The sequence below is a fragment of the Orbicella franksi genome, chromosome 4, assembly GCF_964199315.1.
Source record: "Orbicella franksi chromosome 4, jaOrbFran1.1, whole genome shotgun sequence".
Taxonomy (NCBI): Eukaryota; Metazoa; Cnidaria; class Anthozoa; order Scleractinia; family Merulinidae; genus Orbicella; species Orbicella franksi.
Genome location: NC_138148.1, coordinates 27,295,500 through 27,320,966, shown reverse-complemented (window position 1 = coordinate 27,320,966; position 25,467 = coordinate 27,295,500). Strand labels below are relative to the sequence as shown.

General features: G+C 39.9%; 2 protein-coding genes across 2 annotated transcripts; one reads left to right on the top strand and one right to left on the bottom strand.

The window, feature by feature from the left end:
• Positions 1 to 3: 3 nt before the first annotated feature.
• On the bottom strand, positions 4 to 3,778 carry LOC145485196 (uncharacterized). The gene has a single exon (XM_081463899.1). It carries the CDS (start codon positions 1,643 to 1,645, stop codon positions 818 to 820), a length of 828 nt encoding a protein of 275 aa, XP_081320025.1. The 5' UTR covers positions 1,646 to 3,778; the 3' UTR covers positions 4 to 817.
• A 2,067-nt stretch (positions 3,779 to 5,845) lies between these two features.
• On the top strand, positions 5,846 to 25,236 carry LOC145485133 (SNW domain-containing protein 1-like). Its single transcript, XM_081463820.1, has 17 exons — positions 5,846 to 6,486; positions 6,568 to 6,643; positions 6,768 to 6,842; positions 7,996 to 8,039; positions 8,301 to 8,331; positions 11,589 to 11,684; positions 14,415 to 14,510; positions 17,586 to 17,797; positions 19,154 to 19,223; positions 20,046 to 20,111; positions 20,302 to 20,418; positions 21,931 to 22,066; positions 22,654 to 22,753; positions 23,499 to 23,616; positions 23,746 to 23,906; positions 24,111 to 24,275; positions 24,719 to 25,236. The coding sequence occupies exons 1-17, from the start codon at positions 6,473 to 6,475 to the stop codon at positions 24,753 to 24,755; spliced, it is 1,614 nt and encodes a 537-aa protein (XP_081319946.1). The 5' UTR covers positions 5,846 to 6,472; the 3' UTR covers positions 24,756 to 25,236.
• Positions 25,237 to 25,467: the final 231 nt, after the last annotated feature.

The window sequence follows — 25,467 nt, the reverse complement described above, 5'->3', positions numbered from 1 at the left end:
CCCCCACCCACAGGCCTGTACGCTCCAATATAAACATAGATCTGATTGTTGTAAGAAATTTAAAAGACAAGAAGACGTAGAATATAATACTACGAAATTGTATCAATCTTGTGTTTCTAGCCTACGTGCTCGTGTTGCGGCCGTCTCTCAAGACCACACATAGCGAGGAAACCTGTTGAAACCAGACTTGAATTCCCGGCTCAAGTCAATCGAACGTCGGTGATCGTAGAGTTTGATTGAATAGGGGTTCGATGACTGAACGTTGGATTGTTTGACCCGAGATTCGAGCAACTTGCCGTGGATAAAAAGTCCGGGAGGTCTCCCATAAAAGATGACGGGAGTGCTCGTCTGAAATTTTGAAAAGAACCCCTAAGAGGTACCAAGATCTTGTTTTTTGGGCGTGTCTTGAAATGTTTTTCACCCCTAAGAGGTGACAATTCTAAAACAAAACTATCTTCTGCTGTGGACCTTTTTAGGCTTATCACCCTGAGGAGTACCATAACCTCGTTTTTAGTTTTTAACCCCTAACATCCCCGTCCTTTTTATATGGGAGTGCCCCTTCCCCCCCCCCCTCCAGGGGATGTCTGTTGCAGGAACAAAGATTTTCACAAGAATTCGTGATAATAATATAATAATAAATAAATATTTATATAGCGCCTATCCATGCCTGCTCTAGGCGCTGTACAATTCGCCAAAATGATCTGTACTAATCTTAATAATTAAAAATGTGCATTTAAGAAAGTAATAGAAAGTAAAAATCGCTAAGAATAATAAGTTTTCTTAAAAAGATGAGTTTTGAGTTTAGATTTAAAAGAACTTAGTCACATGAGCGGATAGAAACAGGTAGACTGTTCCAGAGTTCAGGAGCGGAAACAGCAAAAGCTCGAGAACCATATGTCTTCAGGTGAAAATTCGTGGGGTTAAGAAGTAATAAGTGTGATGATCGGAGGATTCTGGAAGGTTGGTAGTACGCTACTAGATCTTGAATGTAGACAGGAGATTGTTGATGAAGAGCCTTAAAGGTAAGTAACATAATCTTGAATTTAATGCGTTCAGAAATAGGAAGCCAGTGTAATTCTTTCAGTATTGGAGTGATGTGGTCGTACTTTCGGGAACAGGTGATAAGTCGGGCAGCGGCGTTCTGAACAGACTGGAGCTTTTTTAAAGCACACTTCGGTACATTGTACAAAAGAGAGTTGCAGTGGTCGAGTTTGGAAGACACAAAAGCATGGACCAGGATCTCGGTGGTTTTCCTAGATAAGAATTTCCTTATCCGGGAGATGTTGCGCAGATGATAAGAGGCTGATTTACAAATAGAACTGATATGCGGGAGCATAGTCATGGTACTGTCAAATATCACACCGATGTTTCTAGCAAATTGAGATGGCTGAATTATGTCTTGACCAAAACGGATTGGTGGTAGAGACTGCTGCGGGTTGTGTTTCGAGTATAGATAAAGAAGTTCCGTCTTGTCCTTATTCAGTTTTAGCTTGTTAAAGTGCACGTAACCCCCAAAATTTTTTTTCGCTAGAACGAATCTACTTATTATTTGAAATAGTTCTGCGAAAAAAAATTTGGATTCCGTTAAATCCTCGATTTTCTGTGCCACGACGAAATCTCGAAAATAGCTCCAAAACACCGCCATTTTGTTTCACGACCGAGTTTGAGGAGAATGGGTCCAGCGGCTCTTGTGACGTCTACCCAGGAAGGTTGGATATCTCATTTCCTCTCATTTCCTTCAGGATGGTGCAATACACATTCGAAAAGTGCGCAGAAACGCCTTCCAGAGGCGCTATCGGCTGTTGCAGCAGTATTCCAGATTTAAAGAAAGATATACTGTACAATTTACTGACAATGATCGGCTAATGGTGCAATAAAGACGTAAACGATGGTTGATTTTGTCGAACCGAAACAAGCGAACTGAATCTGTGAGAACCATTGAAGAACTCTCACTGGAATTTGTTCCGCAGACTTTCGAACGCTATTTTCATAAATTTTCTGCTTAAAGCTAACCAGCAATTTGTAGAAATACCACCGACAACCTATATCTTCCAATCCCGCAGTATTTATAACATAACCGGCAAAGTTGTGTGATCCGGTCATGATCAAGAAGCGTTATACTGATATGTAAATAGATCGCAACTGTACGCCGCTAACCAACACTTATTTCTCTTTCGATTTAGATGAAAGTCGAAGATTAATCCTCTAGAATTACATGATAACAAAATTGTTAGACTCACAGAGTTTTTCGAAGGTTTGGAAATCAGCAGTGTGACAAAGATTCTGTGCAATAGCGTCGAAAATATGACCGCGTAACATTATCTGCGGACCGCTTAGGGAACACACCCTTTTCGCTTATCCGACGAATTTCACTGCAAACTTTGAGAACAATTTACATTGGTTATTTGGAGTTACGACTTAAAACGTGTGACAATGTGAAATCGGTAATTGCATGAAATGTTTCCTTCCGCCTTGCTTCCCGCAGCTTCAAAAATACAGCTCCAAACAATACGATTTTCAATCGATCGAAGCCAATGTTTTGGAGGTCATCAAGTCTCGAAAACTGCAACACGTACGTCGCTCTTATAAACATGAAGCATTCAACTGAAAGTAAAACACAAACTGGATTTAACAGAACCTTGACAAAATACATTCTCGGTAAGGACAAATGTAAACGGGCTATAAACACGCGTGGGAATCTTATGTTTAGTTGACGAAATTACCATCCAAAGCAGTCCTTGAGTTTTCTTTCCTGCTGTTCGTTTGCCTGCTCCTCCACTTCGTATCTAGCTTTCCATTCCTAATATACAAGCAGCTCGTCCGCAAAGACGTCTTCCCCGTCGTCGCTTGAAATATTGTAAATTGCTCTCAAAGCTCTAAGCAGTGAGTTCAGAGTTGTCGAACGTGCTCGATCGAAGTTTATTTCGGAGCCTTCCGAATCGAAACTTAACTCTGACTCCAGTGACGAAAAAGAAATGATTCTGAGACAAAACTTGGACGTTTTAGTCCCAAAATACATCGGTACGATTAGTTTTGCATTCTATTTTCTCGAGCAAATACAGTGATTTGACTGAGGCGCTATTGTGTTTGGTTCCTGGGTAGACGTCATCAGGTACCGCCGCCCCAGACTCCCTAAAACGCGGTCGTGAAACACTTAATCGCGACTTTGAAAGGGCATAGAAAATCGAGGATTCAACCAAATTCAAAAATTTCTTCGCCCAAATGCTTCAAATAAAGCCTAGATTTGTTTTAGCGAAAAAAAAATTTGGGGGTTAGGTGCACTTTAAGAGACATCCACTTGTCAAGATCAGACAAACATTCCTCAATTTTTCCAACTGCATTAGTTAATTCGACGTCGTTGTTTGTTGAAAAAGAGATATATAACTGAGTATCGTCAGCGTAGAAGTGAAATTGCATTTCGTGGTACCGTAGAATGTCAGCCAGTGGTGCAGTATAAAGTAAGTACAGGATAGGCCCTAGGACCGAACCTTGGGGGACTCCACATTTAAGCTCACGAGACTGTGATTTTTTTCCATCGATTAAGGTAAATTGTGTGCGGTTTGTAAGATAGGAACGAAACCATTCAAGGGCAGTGCCACAGATTGAAAACTTGGATTTCAGTCTTGTTAGAAGAATGTCGTGATCAACAGTGTCAAAAGCAGCAGATAGATCAAGCAGCAGGAGTATAACACAGTGACGATCGTCAATGGCACGCAAAATATCATTGTGTACACGTACAAGAGCGGTTTCACAGCTATGAAATCGCTTGTAGGCTGATTGTAGCCGTTCATTAAGTTGGTTGGATTCCAAGTAGTCCTGAAGACGTACTGCAACAACTTTTTCGATGATTTTTGAAATGACCTTGAGATTTGAGATAGGCCTATAATTACTAAGGATTTCGTGGTCCAAGGATGGTTTCTTGAGTAGTGGCAGTAAGACGGCGGTTTTTAGTGAAGGAGGCACATATCCAGATTCCAGGGACAAGTTTACAATCCTGCAAAGCGTGGGTAGAAGCATGTCAAAATTTTCTTTTAACAAGACGGCAGGCAGAGGGTCCAGGCTACAAGACTTAGACACAACAGTGCGTGCAACTTCCGAAAGTTCAACGATTGAAGTAGGTGAGAAGGCATTTAACTGACAGTCGAGCGTTAATTTGTCCAAAGTACAGAAGAGATCAGGCATTTCGTCAGCTTCGAGTTTACATCTTATAGTGATAATTTTATTTTCGAAGAAAGTGATAAAATTATTGGCAAGTTCCGTAGCCGAGGAACAAGACGGAAGACACTTCTCGGGCTTCCTGTGGAGAAGGCGGTCGATGGTGCGAAAAAGAGACTTGTTATCGCTTCCAGCCTCGTCGATAAGATTGGAGTAATAATCCATTTTTGATTTAAAAATAGTGTTTTTCACAACAAGGCACTGGTCGACGTAAGATTGGTAATCAGACACAAGACCGGAACGACGCCAGCACCGTTCACGTTTACGACAAATGGTTTTGTGATGTCATACATAGTGACTTATAGCGGCAACTTGTCCCTGTGTCATGTCAAAGCATGCATCGACTTCAGTTTTGAAAGCAACAGACATGAAGCAGTTTGTCACAAAGACCTGTCGTAGCAACTGGTCGCCTAGTGTGTCCCGACATTACAGACTGGAGTTTCTGTAGAGAAGAGTGTGTATTCGTGAACATTAGTTCTGTAATTTGAGATTTCAACACTGTGAAAATAAACAAGTTTGTTGCTATTAAGGTGACCCTGAGGTCTGTCTGGAAATAACCCATGAAAGCAAATTGTTATCCCGGTAGTGTGATGTTATATGCATGTTGGATAAGTGCCATAGCAACAAGACCAAACCCAGATAACCACAGTAGAGGCCACCGGGATTGCAGACCTTCCTTAAGTCAAGGGTGCGTCCGATCGCGTGGGCCGCGTCCTCCGGAAATTTCACGTTCGTCCTGCAGTCGTTTGGCCAGTAAGAACATTGGGCGCGATATTTAAGAAGCCCAAGGTCCGACCAACGATCCACAGAGTCGAAGGGATTCGTCTACAAAATGAGCTGCCGTGATTGCGCATTCACCTAATGCACTTATCATCGGCGGAAATGGTGTATTTTTTTAAAAGATTTGTTTCCGTAGGGTAGGGACAATGTTTCGTTTTTGAAACAAACGCGCCAGACCCTCAGGATACACCTGCAGGATTGACTTGACATTGGTCAGCAGTAAGTCACTTTCAAAATCCCGGATGAACATGTTGATGAGCGACTTTTGTGGAGGTTTTCAGTGTTCATCGTGCCGTTGTACAAATCGTGCGGCCGTGAGACGTGGTACAAGTAAAGAGAAAGTTTTTAATTGCCGACAATTTCGAAGAAGAAGAGAGCGAAAAAAAAAATTAATAAAGTCGTCTGTTGTTTAGTGTAAATAAAGTGGAACCCCGTTAATACGGTGACCAAGAGGCCATGAAAATTTGGCCGCATTAACGGGATGAGGCTAGCCCCCTAGCGCTTCGTTCTCCGAATTCGTTAGTTCAGCGCTCGTCAATATTTTTTTCAGTCCTCGCCGGAAGCCCGTTCGCAGGCTAGGGTTAGGTTAAATTTCATGTCTGGTCGAAACTGAGTGACGTAATGTAAAATTTTAATGGATTGTACAGGTTGGAATTTCAGAATGTGGCAGCCGTTGGCCGTATTAACGAGCTAGTCGCGGTAACGGGGGTTTTCCCATAAAAAATATATATATGGCCCCTTCTCTAGGACAAAAAAGTGGTCGTACAAATAACGAGGTGATCGTAAGGCACAGTATTCTATCCTCAGCTTAACCCCTGGGGGAGGAGATTTTGGTGTGAATTTTACGCCCTATGCCCCAGGGATTTAGTAGGGTGTTTTCCGCCTGAAAACAAATCCTCGGAGATTTCCCGGAGATGAATCCCCGGGAAAGCCAATGGTAAGTGCGTAAGTCGGAGAAGGCAAGCGCTCGTGGAGCTCTCGGAGCGGCCTGCGCGGCCAGGCCGCGCGAGCAACAGTGAATTAGCAATTAAACAGCATGCTGAGTCCACGGACCACAACATCCACCAGCAGAGATTCCCAGATCCTCGAACGCGCTGTTACCAACTATCACAAGAGGCTTTTCTAGGAGTCATGGCTTTCAACTTTGAACAGTTCTACCGGAGAGGAAACCGCTCCCTCGGGCTTACTTACCGTTTATTAAAAAATCAATAAAACGGCAGGAAGCGGGGTTGTAGCGCAAGGAATGATGAAGGTGGACAGGAGCCACTCGAAATTCAGTAAAGAAAAAAAACATGATCTGATTAAAAATATCTTAGAGAAGTTTGTAAACACTTGCTGGAATTGCTGGAATCTCTGTTAACAACCTCGTTCCCAGGGTCCTCACTCTTTCTAGAGGACCCTGGAAACGAGTCAGATTGTCGCTACGCGAGGACCTCTGGGAATGGCAATGAGTTGAACGTTTTGAGAACGCAGGAAAATGTCTTTGGCGAGGTATGATTTCTCAGACGTTTTCCGATCTAAGAGATATGTCCGTTAGATTTTGCTAACACAATTCATTCTTAACAATTTCAGTCTTCTTCCGGCACCATTACACGTGCCTTATCGTGAAAAGGACGAAGACGATGATTTAGAAAAAGCCTACAAAGAGGTTGGTGTGTGGTGTTTCATTTGTCGGCCATGTTGGATAATTTATCAGCGTCGTGAGGCTTTCATCATTGATCGATCCCAATATTTAGATTTTTTAAGATTAATACTGGCGATCTGTTGTTTAGTTAAAGGTTTCAGCTGTTAAGAAAGAGCCTCCGCCTTACGGACAGCGACATGGCTGGATTCCAAGGAAACTGGAGGTTTGTACAGTCATAGATGAATTTAAAGCCATGTATTGGATGTAATAGTGCGAAACATGCTTATTAAGTTTACATTGGTTTTATATAAAGCTATGTACTGAATGTAGCTGTATTTCTCGTTGTCAGACGCTAATTCTACCTGTGCTATACAGTCATTTAATTTAACTTTGTGCATTATCCAAGTGTATAAGAACGAAAAGTTACCTCTAATCAAAAGCGTAGTGTATGGCATGAAGCATTTACTTCAGCACGGAGGTTTCGCTTTTCGCATTTGTTATTTTTACTCGATGATGTTTTAAGTAGAGGTGATGATAAGCACAAGTGCTGCATGGGTTTCACTTCAGTGTGAGGTATAGATGGTTGTAATCCCAGATTGTATGGGCAGTATTCCAAGGCAATGTCATTCCGCATTTGATAATCATTCATGTGGGCCGGATTGCTGATGTTATTTCCTATAGCCAGTGAGCAGTCTTAGCTTTAAATTATCTTTGCATGCTTAAGTCTGTGTTGGGGCAAGTGCCTCATACTGCCATATGGACATACCCGTCATGTTCAATCAATTAAAACTTTTAGTCGTTAACAGTTGATATCAATTGGTGGAAATTAATAAATTGTATCGCAAATCATTAAAAATTGATTAAGTGATACGTCGTGAGTAATTGCTAATATTTTTGATTTTTAAAATCCATAGCTTCTCAAACATTTATGAGTGTTTTTTAATAGAAAATGTTTCAAAAAAGAATGTGAATGTGAATAATCTTTGTCGTATAATCAGTAGTTTTCAGACCTGCTAATCTGCATACAAGTAGCACCTTCAAAGCCTTCATCAAAGAAATTTAATCTTTTCACACCTGCCTATTTGCTCCCCTGTAGCCTGTGAATGCAGACGTATTTCCGGCAGTTGACAGCTGGTAATATGTCTGTATATGCAGGCTAACTCCCCTGTAATTCTACTGTGGAATGACATTCACAGTCGTATCATTTCCAACTCCCTCTCTTTTGCCTTGCACTGGAATGATGGTGTTCTTGTTGGCTTTTACCAAAGAACAAAAATCAGATTGACCATGATATTGAAAAGATTGCGATACACTAACACCAATATTTAAATCGTTGTGAAATTTGGAATCATTTCTTTTTCTGATTCAATCTGCAGGATTTTGGTGATGGTGGTGCTTTTCCTGAAATCCACGTGGCCCAGTATCCTTTCATTGAATAAACCTCTTAATTTAGTTACTGAGTTAAGAAAACACATGACGCCTTCACACACTCTGATTAGAGCGCGCATAGAGGAAAGTAGCAATTGAGTATATAGAGTACAGAACGTGGTTGAGTGGTTTTACCACAATAAGTGCCTGCTTTGCAAGGCTAGTATACAAATGTATGTGTTTTGTATTATATTGAGTTGCAAAATTAGACTGAAGCTGGTACCATCAGCTTTCCTTAATAAGATTCTTTTAGATATCCTTTGGATATGGGACGTAAGAAAAAGGTCAGTTAACTGATATGTCTAAAGGAACTAAATGCCTTGATGATAGTTTTCCTCATTAACATACAACTTTGCACAGAGAAGGCGTCACTCTAGATAGGAAGTGACTACAAACATTTAAAGAGCTTGTGAAACTTAGTAGTTGGTAAAATGTTTGGCTCTTTGGGTGTAATATTCGAGGAGAAATTGGCTTTCAAAAAAAGGAAAATTTCTGGGTGGAAAAAGCACTTATGAGCTCATACATTCTTTGTGAAATTTTGAGATTCTAAATTCCCTTTCCACACAAAGTATTCAATGCATCGGGCTCAAATTCCTTAAGACAATAATAATTATTATTGTGCTGTGCACTTTCAATATTCAGAACTAATGTTTTTGTAGAGCCTCCATCAGAAACTGTATCACTTATGCTAATGAGGCAAATATTGTAAACAAAAGATTCTCCTACATGTATATGCTCTGTACAGATTCCTTCAAAACTAAAGTCACATATATGGTTGATTATGGTAACCCTAGTGAAATTCATTTTAAGTACTGCAAGATACAAGCATAGTCAACTTTCTCTTTATGTTCACCTCTGTAAGGCAGATACCTGGTATTGGTCCTGGCTGTTTTTCAGTTATTTGACTAATTACCAGTAAACTAGATATATATAAGACAGACACCTCTCTAACTCAACTAAGGCAGACAACAGTCAATGCACATTTGAGAAGTGCTTTTCCTAGAGAAAAATACTTCAAAACAAAATATACATGTAGGTTGTGGAATATTATAGCACATAGCTTGGCAGAGGAAAATTTGTATTACATACCATAAACACTGGCGTATAAGCCACAGCTTTTTGCTCAAAATTTTCGTATCAAATTGGGGGTGCAGCTTATCTGCGAGAACATCTGGACACCATGCCGTAAATTTGCATAAATTAACACTTTTCAGTGAAAATTTGACAGTCTGTATAGACCTGTGTAGCAAAATAATAAGAACTTCATAAACCGATACAATACACATTGATCATTGCTTTTGAGAGTTTGGTGGCTCCTAAAAGAGCCGTTTTTCTTCAAATTAAGCATCCATTAAACCTTCTTTGTCACAAAAGCTTTTAACCAGTTTACATTGTAATGTTGCCTTTCTTGAGTAGCTGAACGTCACTCAGTAGGGAATCTCCATTCCACCACAAAGTTGTTTACAGTGCCACCAATGACTGCTGACCGTTTCTTCATTACTGCCTGGTTACTAAACTACGAATGAACTAACCGAAACATTCATGTTGTTGTATGTAAATTCTACTGAGAAATGGGCAGGAATGAAAAACACTGGATTAAAAATACTAAAGAAAGATCAGATTTATGTCTAAATCGTATTTTCACTCTATCTCAGTGCTGAAATAATAGGTAAGAGTTTTAGTATTTTCTGTTTTAGTGAGTTAATATGCGGGTTGACGCATTCAAGAAACTTGAAGAAATAATGCATGTACATGCAAGACATCTTTCTCAAGATTCCACTGTTGATTTATTTTAATTTCTTTCCAGATTTCTTTTTCCAAAATTTAAATTGCCAAACTCAGGGTGTGGCTTATCTGCGAGTGCGGCTTATACACCGGTGTTTACGGTAACCAAATACATTACTCCCTGTTTAAGACCAGACATCTTTTGGACAGAGGTGTATTCATCGTACATAGGTTCAACTATATTATCTCAAAATAACACTTTTTGCTAGACTACGAGTAGTCCCTCTTTCGCTTAGTCCGTCGTGCGTGACGCAAAAGAAATTCGTGAGAAAAAAATGGCCACGCGAAATCCTGGGGGCTAGGAGCGCGCGAAAGGAGGGACTACCTCCTAAGCCCAAGAGTTTGCCCTTTCACGGCCGAGTGATTTTTCGGTGTAGGATTTCTCATCTTGACGTCCTCTTATTATCGCCTGTTATCAATAGCCCCAGGAGATCTGAATAAAATTGCTCTACTCTACTCTTCAAGTAGCCAGGCAAAAACATATGCCGCGAGAAGTATATCTTCGTTCAGTGTTCATTCAGCGAAACTGCCAAAGAAGTTTTAAAAAGAAGACAGCAAAAGAGGCCTCTTGTAACGATTTTCGCTGCCTCTAAAAGTTATTGCGAAAATTTTAACAGAGTTTCGACCGAGAATTTATTTACATTATACATTATACATTATACATAGGAGATCATCCAACTGCGGTGAAATGTTTGCCGATAGCAGCGGAAAATTTCAGGTGAATGTTCGGTTTCAAGTAAGAGCCCGGTTCAATCTTTCAAATGGATGGCAGAAAAAGGCCAAGCTCAGTGAATTTATAGTCGCTGACTTAGACGATGCTGTTGAGCGGCGAAATCACTAACACGCTCGCAGTCGAGTTGGAGGCAGAAAGCTTTGCCAAACAAAACACTGGATAAATTTAAATCTTTCCAAAGCCTGTTGGCAGATTCGCAAGAACATCACGGCTTGCGAAGCTCGAATCCAACGCTTCGATTTGCTCTGGTACCGCTTCGATTTGCTCCGGTTCCAAAACATTCCTGCAAGACGTCACAGGTATCTCGAATGTTGACAACACGTTGTCAACGCTCCTAACATAAGCCAATCATATTTTTGCGTTGTGAGACCAACGCATAATTCAAACTCTTGGGCTTAGGCGGTAGTCCCTCCTTTCGTGTGCTCCTCGCCTCCAGGATTTCGCGTGGCCATTTTTTTCTCACGGTTTTCTTTCGTGTCACACTCGACGGACTAAGCGAAAGAGGGACTACTCGTAGTCTAACTTTTTGCCTCATTAATATATGCTTATCACCATCTGATGACACTAATAAAAGAAAAACTCCGAATATTGAAAGGACATAACAGTTTCAGTTATCTCAAAAAAAAAATTGGAGCCCAATACACGGAATGGTTTCGGAGAAATTCTCTTCTAAAAACTTGAAATTTTACAGAGAAATGTATGGCTCATTAACTTTTTTGCCACACAGCAATTTTGCAATTTTTGATGGCTGATTTTTCCTTCAATATTGCTTGCAAAGAACTGAAAATTGCACAAATTGCTCAACTTAATCAACTTTTTCAACTTTTGCATTTAGTTCATATATACGGCCACGGCTTCTATGAGTCAAGTCGTATGCTAATGAGGAAAAATGTAAGCAATGACGTCAGCAAAGATTCACCTTTACTGTAAAGATTTGTTATATAGACAAACATGTTTCCTGTGATCATTTTCTTTAAATGGAATTCTTGTGTGGATTTAACATGCAAAGCTTTCTTTTCGCAGCCTGCGTCAAGTACAAATGCACTACCAGTGCAACTGGATTCACAAGGCAGAGTGAAGTATGATGCTCTGGTCAAACAGGGTCAGCGTAAGGACAAGGTAATCATCCATCAATACTGTTCTTAAGATTTTAATTAATTGTGTATGAATGTGATGTACGAATTGTGTATGAATGTTACTTAATGAGCCTAATATGAAAGTATATACACACATTCTCGCCCCCAGAGGCCACGCTCCTTTTGGTCAGCAACAAGAATCACGACCTCTGGATAGGTCCAGTGAGATTCCGGTTCTGATTGGCTTTGCAAACACAATAGAATGAGACTGGAACCAATCAGATTTGTCAGACTTGATTCTGAGCATACCCAGAGTGACGGGAAGTATGTGAATCGCGTACTTCCAGTGTTGGACATGGCCAGAGGTCGTGATTCTTGGTACTGACCGAAAGTGGCATGGCCTCTGGGGACAAGAATGATATACACGCTGCACAGTTCACACACAATCCACATTTCTTAAGTACATGTATGGTACTTAGTTATGTACATGTACACATAATATAGAATGTACATGTTTTTCAACAATTGTTGCACTAGAATATTGTATTTGTCTTTCTCTTGATGATCTTGTAAAGGGGATTAAAACAGTGCACTGCATAAGAGGGGTGTTTCACTGTAGGTGGAAGGCAGAATCAAAAATACAGTATCGCTCAGAAGAAACCTACAGTACTGATCAGAAGAAACCTAATAGGGAACGCTTGACAGACATGTTCTGCTGCCATTCCATGTGCGTTCCTGTTCCCATTCTTTATCCATTCTGTATCCATTCTGTACCCGTTCCACATCTGTTCTCTATCCATTCTGTTCTGTTCTGTTCCAGTTCTGTTAGTGTTCCATCAGTAAGTATTCTCGGAACTCGTTCAGAAGAACGAGGTTTCTGAAAACTCGTTTACAAGAATGCTTCCAAGGAATTAGCAACACTTGGTTAAAACTGTCGTCCTATGCAAGAATACAAACAATAAACTTACATTTTTGTGGTGAAAATCCAGTTACATGAAAAATTCAGGAAGAAGATGCTTTGTAACTTGAAGACCAGTGAGGGAGTCTTTTTCTAAAATGATACAAAGCGACTGGTAGTCAGTGTGTGATTGTGCGAGGAAAGGATAAAGTAACCAGCTTGCCAAGCACTTTCAACGCCATCGATGAAGAAATGTAAGCAAAAGACGAACTTTCAACTCTTGTGTTTACATGAATACTTTAAGTGAGATTTAACATTGAAGTATCACCGAAAAACTGTTCGGCGAATGTGGCAGAAACTTGGCCGGAGGATGGGAGCAGTACTGCCAACAAGCCTTTTCCATCCATTTCCTTATTTGGATATTACTTGGGCTAACAAAATGGCCGCAATGAACACAAAATGGACGTAAAGATGCAGAGAAGAAGCTTGCTTAGTGCATGTAAGCAGAAAGGATATGGAATGGATATGGAACGGATACGGAATGGATAAAGAACTGGAATGTGTGTGGAAAGGCAGCAGAACTCTTTCTGTCAAGCATTCCCTGTTAGGTTTCTTCTGATCGGTGCTGTAGCTGCCTGAGGATTTGACTTTTCTTGATTTTTTTTTAGGCGCAAGAACCATGTTTGGTTAACTTGTTCTCTCTCTAGTGCAACCCAACCCCTGTAGTCTGACAACAACTGTCAACCAGGGGATATCACAATAAAATAGCTTGAGATTACACTATACTTAGTCTTCAAGACTTTGACTTACATGTATATGTAATTTTATCCCCAACCCTAGCCTCGATTTCCAGCCATTTTGGGAGTCCAGTTGTTGATCCTCCTTGGTGTGGGGCAAGGAACGCGGGCTCACAAACAGCTGGATATCGAGCCTACATGTACTCCAACCCCGAACCCCAGGAAAATGTGTGGTTCCAAAGAGACAGAGCTGTACTTGCTTAATTAATATGTAGAATTTGTTTTAGAACAAAATTACTTAGCTCTTATTAACCGAGCAGGAGGTCTGTATGGGAGAATCTTGACCGAGGTTGTGAGTACATACCGAACCCAGTCAGGTCTGTACACATAACCAAGGTCAAGATTCTTCCATACAGACTGACTAAGCTCGGTTAATAACATGTTTATTATATGGCAAAGAAGAAAAACTTAACTCGTTAATGTAACTGGTTTGTACTAGCTGGCATTTTGCTTACGAACAGCGATGACCTGAACTTAATCCTACCAAAGTTTGCTTGTCCTCTTTACCTTTTTTTTCTCATCGGCCTTTTGGCACTTCTATAAATAAATGTTGTTAGAAGAAAATAGTCAATGATTTTGCATTTTAATTGGCAACTTTTTCTTCACAAAACATTACCGGTCTAGATGGAAAAATCAAGACCGCTTTCAATTTCGATTTCAGCCAATCAAATTCGTGAATTTGGTAGTTCCCAGTCCTTGTGAGACACAGCCACGTATAGGCCTTTATATACCACTCCTTGTGAATATCACACCACTTGACGCCGACCAGTTTACTCAAGACTGTTTTTTCCTTATTGTTTATATCGTTGTTTAAAATAGCGTGTGACATTTTCTTATATTCGTTGGCTTGTAACCTGTATTCAGCGTGTCTCAGATTCTTGTAAATAAACTCAATCATTGCTGGCGGCTCCCTCCACTGTTTGTCGTATTACTTGTCTCCTCTACTTATAATAGAAATGTTTTCTATTTGGCTGAGTGCAGCAAAATAGAATAGAAATGTACTTAACACACCATCATACAAGTAGATAAGTGTCTTGCTGAGTAGGCGTTCAGTGACAATTCACCTTTGTGTCCTTAGGTTGTTCATTCAAGATTTCAGGACCTAGTTCCAGTTCATTTAAAAGATGAAGGTGACCCAGACTTAGACAGACCATCTGAAGAGGATATTGAAGAGGTAGAGCAACTGAATTACATACAATTTCTACAGGGTGCAAAACTGCATTTAACATATTTTCTGTTCTACTGGGTTTGTTCAAGAGGCCAAGCCCTATTAAGGCCTGGCTTGCATGCATGCATCTTCTCATGCCCTTCACCAGCGGCATGGTTTTTTGTTTGTTTGTTTGTTCTGAGTTTTGGCCAGATTTGATTTACCTGCAGCTGATCAGACAAGACAAACTTTGTTTTCACATTTGATGGTCAATTTAACGTCTCGTCTTGTCTTGACCGAGACTTGTGAAAACTCCGAACTTTCAAGAAGTTCACTGTCTATTTCACAGTCCAAAATATTTTAACTCTCTTCCTCTTGACATCACTGGCTCTTCATCTCAAGATTGCATCCTTTAGGAAAAAACTTAAAATATCTATTATCAGCCAAATGACTAATTCTGTTAAGCATACAAATATGGCTTGTCAATACGTCATTCAGGGATCCATATTTGCAGTCGTCCGGTCGTCCTTGACGACTAAAAGATCGTAGCCTGGACTACGAAAACAATACCAATACTCATGCGCTGGACGAGTTAAGTTTGACTCTATCAGAGAAAAAAGTCATTTCTTAAATTTGCTTATGAATTCCCTACATTCTGGCCACTTTTCATCCATTTGGAACTTTTAGAAAACAGAGAAAGATTTACAGCTTCCTTTCACAAAAATACACTGTATGAAGTCATCATTTTGGTTGGCCATCTTGGATAATGTGGTATTCTCCATCAGGGCTCAAAATTAACTTTTCAGCTTGCTAGCCCAGTGGCTAGTGACAGGTTTGGTTCACTAGCCAAAACAAATTTTTTAATAGCCAGACGCAGACATTTGCAAACATAGGCATTGATGTTATAATTAGAGTCGTCGCTTAACAATGAAAACCGAAGTTTTTTCTTCCGTGAGAAATTCCCACAGAACTTTGCAACTTTTCAAAATGCTGATTCATGATTTCTCATGAACACAACAATTCATTCCATTAACTTTATTTACAAGTTGCAAACATAGACATCGATATTATATAGGCATCATTCAAATTTTCGAACTACTGCGAATTTTTTAATTTTTTGAAAGTGTACGTGACCTCCAGATGCTACGTGCATCAAACATGATCCCTAGAGTTCTGCATGATTTCACACATGACTTACCATTAGCAGCAAGCAGTTCATTTGTCGTTTGTCACTTTTTAGTAAGGGAAAAAAACAAACAAAAAAGTCAATCATTCTTTCGCATTTTAGTAATTTAAAGGTCTGGTTTGCACCAATAAATTATAAATGATATTCATTACAGCCAATGTTTTAAATTCTGCACGCTTTGACTCGATTTCGTTTTGTGAAAAATTTGAAATTAACTTTTAATTGGTTTCCTCTGGGCCTCCAGTGTTCGCAAATTTTCATTTTCACTAGCCAAAATGGCTAGTAAAGCGCAAAAACCACCAGCCAAAAAGGAATTTTTACTAGTCTGTGGCTAGTTGGCGACCGTTAGTCTTGAGCCCTGTCCATGAATGAAATTATTGCAGGCTCAATTTTCATTTTGTCACCCACTGATGCTCTGTACTGCACCTGCATCCTCGGAAATAAGTTGTGCAATCGTATCGGCTGTTTTGATCAGGGTGTGGCATTTACATGTAGTAGTAATGTCAACACTTCAAATAGCAAGCCAAATACGAGCAGAAAGAGCAAAAGCATTCCTTTCAGCCTTCATGGCAGTCGAAGAAGCCTCGGTTTTTATTTGTACCTGCAGTGGATTTTCTGTGTCTGCCGACAGCCTTAACTACGGAGACTTGGAGACTGGTCACGAGAAAACAATAAAAAAGTAAACTTTCCGTTTACATGCTGCTATGTTGCCATTCTTCCCTATTGAACAGGCAAGTAAAATTTTGCCAGGGCAAGTATGTCATCTGGCATACTTGCCCAGCCGATGACTCAGGGAAAAAACCAATATGGATCCCTGTTCACTATGATAGTGTATAGTTTTGGTCATCTTACTGTATATTTCTTGGGGAGAACCTAAGTTTGCAAGGCCCGTGGTTTTTTTTAAGTTCCCTCGCAATTTTTTCTCTATTTTTTGTATACTAAAAATTGTGATTTCTTTGTATCTTTTTTTATGGCAAATAAAAATAAAGTTTAGTTGCATGTTTAGTGCCAAGCTTATAGTCAAAGACTCAAGGGATTTGCTTCCCCAAGTACTACATAATGATGTACTGTAGGTTTTCAAAGTCAACCTGGGTAGGTTTATCCCAAAGTAAGTGTTCAGAGATTCTGATGACAGATGTTGTGACAATTTCCAAACATTCCAAACTTTTTCAGAGTTCAGTCCCAGGATGTGTTGTGCAAAACATGAGGTTGAAAATAAAATTGTGAAGCAGTGTCAGTGACATGTACTTGGACTTTACTTTTCTTGCATTAGTTTAAGTTAACATACTTAGGGCTGGTGACTGGTGGATGCGAGACTGTGAGAAGGCGAGACTAGCATTTTTCTTTGCAAGCCTGAGACATTTTGATTTTTTAACTGGGGAGACAGATCTCAAAGTTTCTTTTATTAATGTGGGGGCAAGATTAAAGACTCTAAGAGGTTCAGACTTCATTTTCTAGAAACAAACAAATCAGGGCTTCAAGAGTAACAAAAAATCAAGACGTGGTCTCTGTGACAACTTTGTGAGAAAATCAAGGCTGTGAGACGCACATAACTGCTAAAAAATGAGACTGAAACCTGAGAAATCGAACGAAAATTTTGCGAGAGCCCTGGTTTTGAAGTACCATTTGCCTCTCCTATATTTGTGAGAGGCCAAACTTGTAGGAGGGCAAACAACATAATTTGTGAATTAAACAAAGTTTGTTGTATTTAATGAAATAGATTTACAGAGATGTGGCACTATCTTGGATGAGTATATTAGATAAAAACTATTCTAATTAATTGTAAAGAAACTGGTCAGGGAATTCTCAGTAATTTACTGATGCTACATGTACATGCAATAGTCTGATTTTTATAGATGCATGTAGTTTAAGAACACCTCTGTTACATAATGACCTGTTTTGCCGTCTCTATGCAGACAACAAGAAAGACTAGAGAAGCACTGGAAAAAGAGGTGACTACGAGAATAGCAGCTGCACAGCCAACCCAAGTTGCACAGAAACCCCAGGCAGCACAGTACATCAGATACACCCCCTCCCAGCAGGGATTGGCTTTTAACTCAGGTGCTAAACAGAGGGTCATTCGCATGGTAGAAATGCAGAAAGATCCAATGGAGCCACCAAGATTTAAGTATGTTGGTGAAGATACAACTGAAGGGGTTTGTGGAAAAAAGCCCTAGGTGACTCCTGATCTCATGCCAAATTCTCTTTTTTTTCATAGAAGGAAATAGAATGCATTTTGTTAGGAGAATCTTGCAGTCTATCAGATGTCACTTAGGGTCTTTTTCCATGCACACCTTCAACTGTAACTTAAGGATAACCTCTATAAATGTAGATATGGTTCAAAATTGTGCACAATTGTTTGGAGACAGACCGTATCTTTCACAACAAGTAAACAGCTGTCTAATAGATGGGGAAGCTTTCAAGAAACTGTTTCCCCCTGACAGGGAAGAAATAATTATGTTTTTTTAATGAAACTCACAATTGAAAAATATGTGTAATAAAAAAAAAAACTTTATATCTGTTAGGAGGACACTTGGCAATACTGAAGTACAGATAACTTGGATAATATTGGTATATGTGTCAATTTTCATCCGTGTGTTGACTACAATGTATATACGTATGTGCAGGTCTACATGTACATGTATCTACATGGTCTGAGCATAGCTGAAAAGTGGACACACCTGCTAGTTTTATCCAAGCAAGACATGCAAAGAAAGTCGTGTCCGTTAGCTAGCCCAAGGCTTGTGGTTTTTACCGTGAGTTTTTGCAAGTGAAGATTTTTGGGGGCAAAAATTGAGAAAATTTCTTCAGATTTATGTGTTATTGACCAAGCATGAGGTCAAGATGGCTGGACATTGGCCAAGTTCTTTTAGACAAGTGAAGGATTGCATCCACTAGTCCTACTGCAATTAACCCTGGGCTTTTGGACACAACTTTCTTTGCACGTTCCCGTTTTTGGATGATACAGGGCGTGCAAATGTTAAAGGGGGTTTTGAAAACTGCAGAGAGACATCATTTCTAAGAGATATCATAGTTTTGGCTGTGTCACTTCACACAAGAAAATATTGAATGAATGAATGGTTTATAGCATGTGATGTAGATCATGTCTAAATTGTAACAATTTAAGACGTATAGTCCTTAACACAGCTTGCATAATAGTACCCAGTGACAGATTCACTAGCCATAACAAGACTTTATTCAGTTTTTGCAATCCCCCTCCCACTCAAAATAATATCAACTGATAAAATGAGTTACACTGTAGGCAGCGGGTTAATTAGACATAAACACTGCATCTGAATTACATGTAGCTACATGTATTATTTGCTGGCATACAAGGGAAGTTTTGCCACCTAGACAATTCTTGTTTCATACTAACTGGTGTAAGACTGAGATTTAACAAAAACTGTGCTTTAATTTTCGGTCAAATGGGAAATGGTCCATAATTAAATGTAGTGTGCTAATAAAATTATCTTCTACTTTTTAGAACAAACAAAAAGATTCCCAGAGGTCCACCGTCACCTCCTGCTCCAGTAATGCATTCACCAAGTAGAAAGGTATGGTCAAGTACAGTGAATTACAGAAGCATTAGTCATAGTCATTTCAGTGCATCACTAAGTTTCTTATAAGAAAAGAAGGTTTTATCACCATTTCCACAAACAACATATATACAGCTTAATGAATTGCATTCATGTCAAATTTGAGTTGTTTTGCTTTGAAAAAAGAATGAAAAAGAAACGCAAATCACCTGCAGTAGAACACCACTTTGGTTAAATGCACATGTACAATGTACATTACACAGCTGTGTCAAATTGTACCAGCAGCTGACAGTGTTGCCACCTACTGTACATGTGCAGTAAACTATTTGTGCCTTCTTCATTCACTGGAGTTCACTAATCCTGACTAATAACAAAGCCATCACTTGACGATGACTGTCTGTTATTTCCAGCCTGCGACTTCAAATCATTAAAATATTTTTGTCCAGACACAGGATATGTGCAGTATGCATTATCAGTTAGAAATATGAAACATTTTCCATGCTTCTGTAGAGATACAGAAACATGAGTGGACGTTTGGGAAAATGAGAAATGCTGTCTGGGAACACAAGCTGCATGCGAGTGTTTCCACAAGTTTTTGAGTGGTCTAAAAAACGTTTGTTTTATAATGATTTGTTTTATGATAATTTGATCAATACCTGGAGAAAATCTTTCTATTTCTTTTTGAAAACACTGCAAGGAAAGGAAGTAAGTTCTCTTTTCTCACACCATCATTATGTGAACAGCTCAAGTGTGCTGTTTCTGTTCTCATCGAATTGCACAAGAAAAATGTTGTTTAATAATTGCATTTGTATTGACAAACAGGTTTTCCCTCATTTTCAGGTCACTGTTAAGGAGCAGCAAGAGTGGAAAATCCCTCCCTGTATTTCCAACTGGAAGAACGCAAAGGTAATAATCACTGATAGAGCAAAACTCACTCACAGCTCAGTTTAGTTATTGTTTTCATTTTTTTTTTTTTTCTAAATGTTTTTTTTTCTTGGTGGGGTGGGGAGGTGGGGGGTCCAACTGACTTCACTTCTTAAACAGTTTCTCATTCCACAAGATATTTGTCTGGAAATTATTTTGTTGTTGTTTGCAGGGGTACACAATTCCCTTGGACAAACGTTTAGCAGCAGATGGGCGAGGCCTTCAAGATCCGCATATTAATGACAAGTTTGCCAAGCTGGCTGAAGCGTTATACATAGCAGATAGAAAGGTGAAGAAAGAGTTTCTAATGTGTTGTCATTGATTTTAATAGTCTTAAAAGTTTTAATGGATTGTTATGTTAGTGAAGATTGCAATCAGGGAAGGAACAAAACAATTGAAAACCACATGCCCAGTGGGCTTGCCCCCACTAAAACATTACTTGCCGACATGGGCCAGTATGGAAATCAGTGGACAAATGCGAACAAAGTATGCTTGGATTCCTAATTAATCCTAACCTAATGGTTAACTAATCTTGCAGTCTTAAGTTCTGAAATAACTTCTGACTGGAAATTATCATTTATCAAGTTGGCATTTTTATTCAGACAAACAAGACTACACTGTGTACTGAGGTTAATTTCACTTGCCCACCGGGCCACTGTACTTCTACTTTACTTGCCCAATAGCAAAATTTACTTGCCCAGGGCAATCGGACCTGTTTTTTCCTGCCTTGGATAGCATTATTGCTCTTGATGAATGAGGTTTTGGTGTTTGAATACAGTAGAATAGGCCCTTTGCACAATCCAGTCACTTGGTACAAAATCACACATGCTGGGATGCAAGTTGCACACTGGGACTTCCAAAACAAAGCAACTCGTACCAGTCCACCTTGACCTGCCTTTGTTTTGAAAGTCCCACTGTGCAACCTGCATCCCAGCATGTGTGATTTTGTACCATGTGACTGGATCGTGCAAAGGGCCTATTCTGTTTTAACACCAACTGCATTCATAGCACCACATTATTAGTTCATTAATGGACCCTATTTTTACAGTTTTGTCTCTGAAAACTTATCAAACCAACTACTGTGTACCTCATTAATTAAGTCACAAAAGCAGTGGCATACATGTAGTTATTAGGGGATTGATCTCCTGATCAACTACAGTCGAATGTCTTTAACACTGACAGCGTAAGGCCAGAGCTGAGTGTCTGTATTATGGAGGTGCCTGTATTATAGAGGAATAGATTTATCTTTTTTTTTTCCTGTGGTACCATGTTAGCCTGCGGTAGGTAGCGTCTGCGATGCAGGCTAGCACCATGTGAGCTGTCCATGTTTCAGAGGTGTCTGCAAGGAGAGTTTTAACTGTAGTCTGAATTCTGAAGCTGGCTTGGGTCATTTTGTCGAGTTCTGAGGCAAAACAATGCAGCTTTCACGGTTTTATTGTCCCTTCCCTTCCCAAAAGAAGGTGTTGGGGCTATGTAGGCTCATCAATATTTTAACAGCTTGCTTTATATCACCTTGACAATTAATTTTAGGATAAAAAGTGATTCTTGCCAACGTTTACAGCATTAATTGAGCTACTTGTCTCTACTTGGAACAAGAAATATTGAATAAATGTTGAGTTGGATTTTGAATTAGACCTTTCGTAGCATTAGTATGGAACCATCCATTAATATTACGCAATTTATCTGGGTCTGTCAGTGGCCATGTGCATAGACAGGTTTCCATGGTAATTTGATTGTCCTGCAAGGAAAAAAGAAGTAACACTGACGCAACAATGAAGATATATTTTTTATCTTACGTTAGGCTCGTGAAGCTGTGGAAATGAGAGCTCAGCTAGAGAAGAAGGTAGCGCAAAAAGAAAAGGAGAGGAAGGAGCAAAAGCTGGTGGAGCTGGCACAGAAAGCACGAGAAGAACGGGCTGGCATCAGAACTGCAGCAGGTACTTGTAACCTATAGAGTACTGCAAGAGGTATATGACAGTGTCATGGTCCCTCAATACAGTTACATACAAATAGCCATCTGCACGCATTGCTTGCCTGTATTCCTTACATAGCTAAACGAGAGGGGCCATAAAAAAGATTTACTACACAGATTACAAACTTCGAAGATTTGAACTTCTTGTCTTCATTTTTTAGATTTCCCTTCCTCCCTGGATTTAGTCGTTTCTTCACTTTGACATAGAAAACTGAACATTTTTGTTCAATCAGTGGCACTATTAATCAACAATTAGCCCTCATCAAGGATTAAACTCAAGGTTTTAGTTTCTATCGTGTACAAGTGTCTTTCGTTTCTAATGGTTTGTGGAGTTTGAGATAAGTCAGCATCAAAACTGGAGAGCAGAAAAACATTAAGCTTCACTCAGAAGTCATGAAATTGAAATCAAAATTCACGCTCATTCTAAATTCGTTTAATCGTGCTTCAAACAAATGAGTTATGTTTGTCCTGTTTTACGTGCACTTTTCTTTTAGTGTTGCTCGTTGCCCCTGTTCTAACGATGTTTTGTTTCTATGATAATCCGCCCCTCAGACCGTTCAGAGGAGGAAAAAGAGAGAGACCAACTGCGTCATGAGCGGCACAAGGAAAGGGAGCGAGACAGAAGAATCTCAAAAGCTGCTCCAGACAAAAGGTAGCACTTTACCTTAATACTTCAACGTCTATTTTGCTCTTCTATAGCTTATACCAAGTGTTTGATTAGTTTGGGAGCAACGAGAACGAGATTAGCACTAGGAAAAGACGAGTTGAACTGAAATAGGCGAGCCTGGGTTTTTGAAAAAAAAAAAGGCACGTTTCTCCAACTTACAGTACACCTCCCCTTTCTTTTCTTTTCCTACTCGCTGCTCCATACGCAGTTCGCCAGCTAACCGAACACCTAAACCAGGCAAGCAACACAAACCAGATATAAGAGAGTGGGAAAATATAACCAAACACTATACTCCTAAAATTGAGATTCATCATCCCGGCAAGAATAGACTGTTCACAGCCCTCTGTTTTCTCGTAGTTTTATTCGATCGCTGAACGCGCGCATAGAATCGCGAGAGAGATGGACGTCAACGCAAAACGGAGGACTTGACTGGGTAGGGGGTGAGGACCAAGTGAACAGTCTAGGCAAGAAGAAACTCCCTCCCTCCCCTTCTCCTCCCTCCCGAAAAAAAAAATTATCATCACTGATGACGTAACTCTCAACCAGTCAGAAATGCCACAAGGACATACGTAACACCACGTCATTAGCGTGACGGTCTCTTTCCAATTTGTCTGTTTGTGTAGATTGTTTTGTGTGTTACTTGCACGGTGAAGCACGAGATGTACTTTGTAATCCTGGTTATTTTCAGTCCAAGTTTCATAAACTGAATGATACCATCTACTTTCAACAGATCTAAACTTCAACGTGACAAGGAGCGTGACATTAGTGAACAGATTGCGTTAGGCCTGGCCTCAGCCCCACCGTCTCAGGAAGCAATGTTTGATCAACGATTATTTAATCAAAGCAAGGTAAACCGCATTCAGATTTGCATCGAGGCTGCTCGCATGTTTTCTCCATGCACCACCCACCCACTGTTGAGTTTATTTTCTCTGTGTCGCTTCTGCCTCTCTTTAATGTGACTGTATCTCGTCCGTCAGGGCCTGGACTCTGGTTATGGTGGAGATGATGACGTGTATAATGTGTACGACAAGGCCTGGAGACGAGAGGGTAGCACAGCAAATGCTATCTACCGGCCTAGCAAGAATGTTGATCGAGACGTGTACGGTGATGACTTGGAAAACCTCGTGCAGACAAACAGGTGAGTTTCACAAGATGAGGAAGCAAACTCTTGTCGTTGTAAACCAAAGTCATCTACTTTATACTGGATTTCCACAAGCTTCTTCACAGTGGCCGTCAATTGGATGGTCACGTGAAGGAATGCGTGACGACCAAATAACGGTAACGAACTATTTGGTCACGTAGACCTTTTCCAGTTGTGTAAACAGCACTTTTCTGTTCACAGGTTTCAGCCGGACAAGGGGTTCGCGGGCACAGATCGCACTCAGCAGCGTGACGGGCCAGTTAAGTTTGTAAGAGAGAAAGAAGAGGAAGATCCTTTTGGTTTGGATAAGTTTCTTACAGAGGCTAAAAAAGGCAAGAGACCGCTGGACGAACCTTCAAGATCAAGGTACGCGTATCACATTTTGGATCAGCTGTCATTAAAGCGGTTTTCATTTGAGTGTCGAAAAGTAATGTTTTGCATCCCTAACGCCACACGATTGGCTTAAAAACTCGCGCCACTTTTTCATCCAATCAAAAGTAAAACCAAATTCAATCGTGACTCGTTCGCACAGAATTTCCCGCGCTTCGCGTCAGCTGCACGTGTTTGCTTCGAGTCGTTACTAGACCTGACATTTGGTATTTATTTGTTCAGGGAAATTTGATTTTTTTTTTTCTTATCAACGAAAAGTCAGGGAATTTTGAAAAGTGATTTCTGTTGCAACCATGTTTACAATACCAAACTTAGTACCATCGTTTCTTTCATACAATAAAAACGTTTGTATTATTATTTATTTATTTATTTATTTATTTATTTATTTATTTATTTATTTATTTATTTATTTTTTATAGAGACCATGATAGCCGCAGTGCCAAAAGAAAGCGGTGAAACAGTGAAGCAACGCAAAATCTTCACAATGCACTACATGTCGAATTGGTGTTCAAGGAAACAACAGAAGCGCTTGTCACAAAAAATGTTATTTCTGTCTCCTTGTACAAAACATCTATTTTAATACCGAGTAACTGATAGTAGTGTGTGCATGACTTGAAATTCCCTCAGTAGTGTCACGCACCCGGGGCAACAAGAGCTGTTTTCGCCAAATCTCGAGGAAGTTTCCAAATGCTATCGACGAATCAAAAAGTTGCACAGCACTCGCGAATATTCCCGAGAGTTGGGACGTCATCATGGTGCCGTATGAATACGTCACGATCTGTAGCAGGCTCATTCGTGAGAACCGCGGGCTCACGAATTTCGACGAAGATATACTCGTAGAAAAGAAATGTGCTTGTCCCGATGGGATCATTGTTCGTGTGTACATTACGATTGTTTTGTAGTCTAATCTAAATAAAGAAACATTGTTACGTCTTCAGAGCTGTCGCCTTCTTTATGGGATATTAAAATTTATGGATTCTATTGGGATGGCCCAAACATTATTGTAAAGAAAATCTGCTAACCTTTAACATGAACCATAATTTAACAGCGAACTATAGTTTATGTTTATTATTATAATCTGGAGGTCCAGTAAGGCCTCAAAGTGACCAGTGAAATGGCAAGATCATAGCAAGAGCTTCTGAAAAGAGCTGACATGAAAACACTGAGC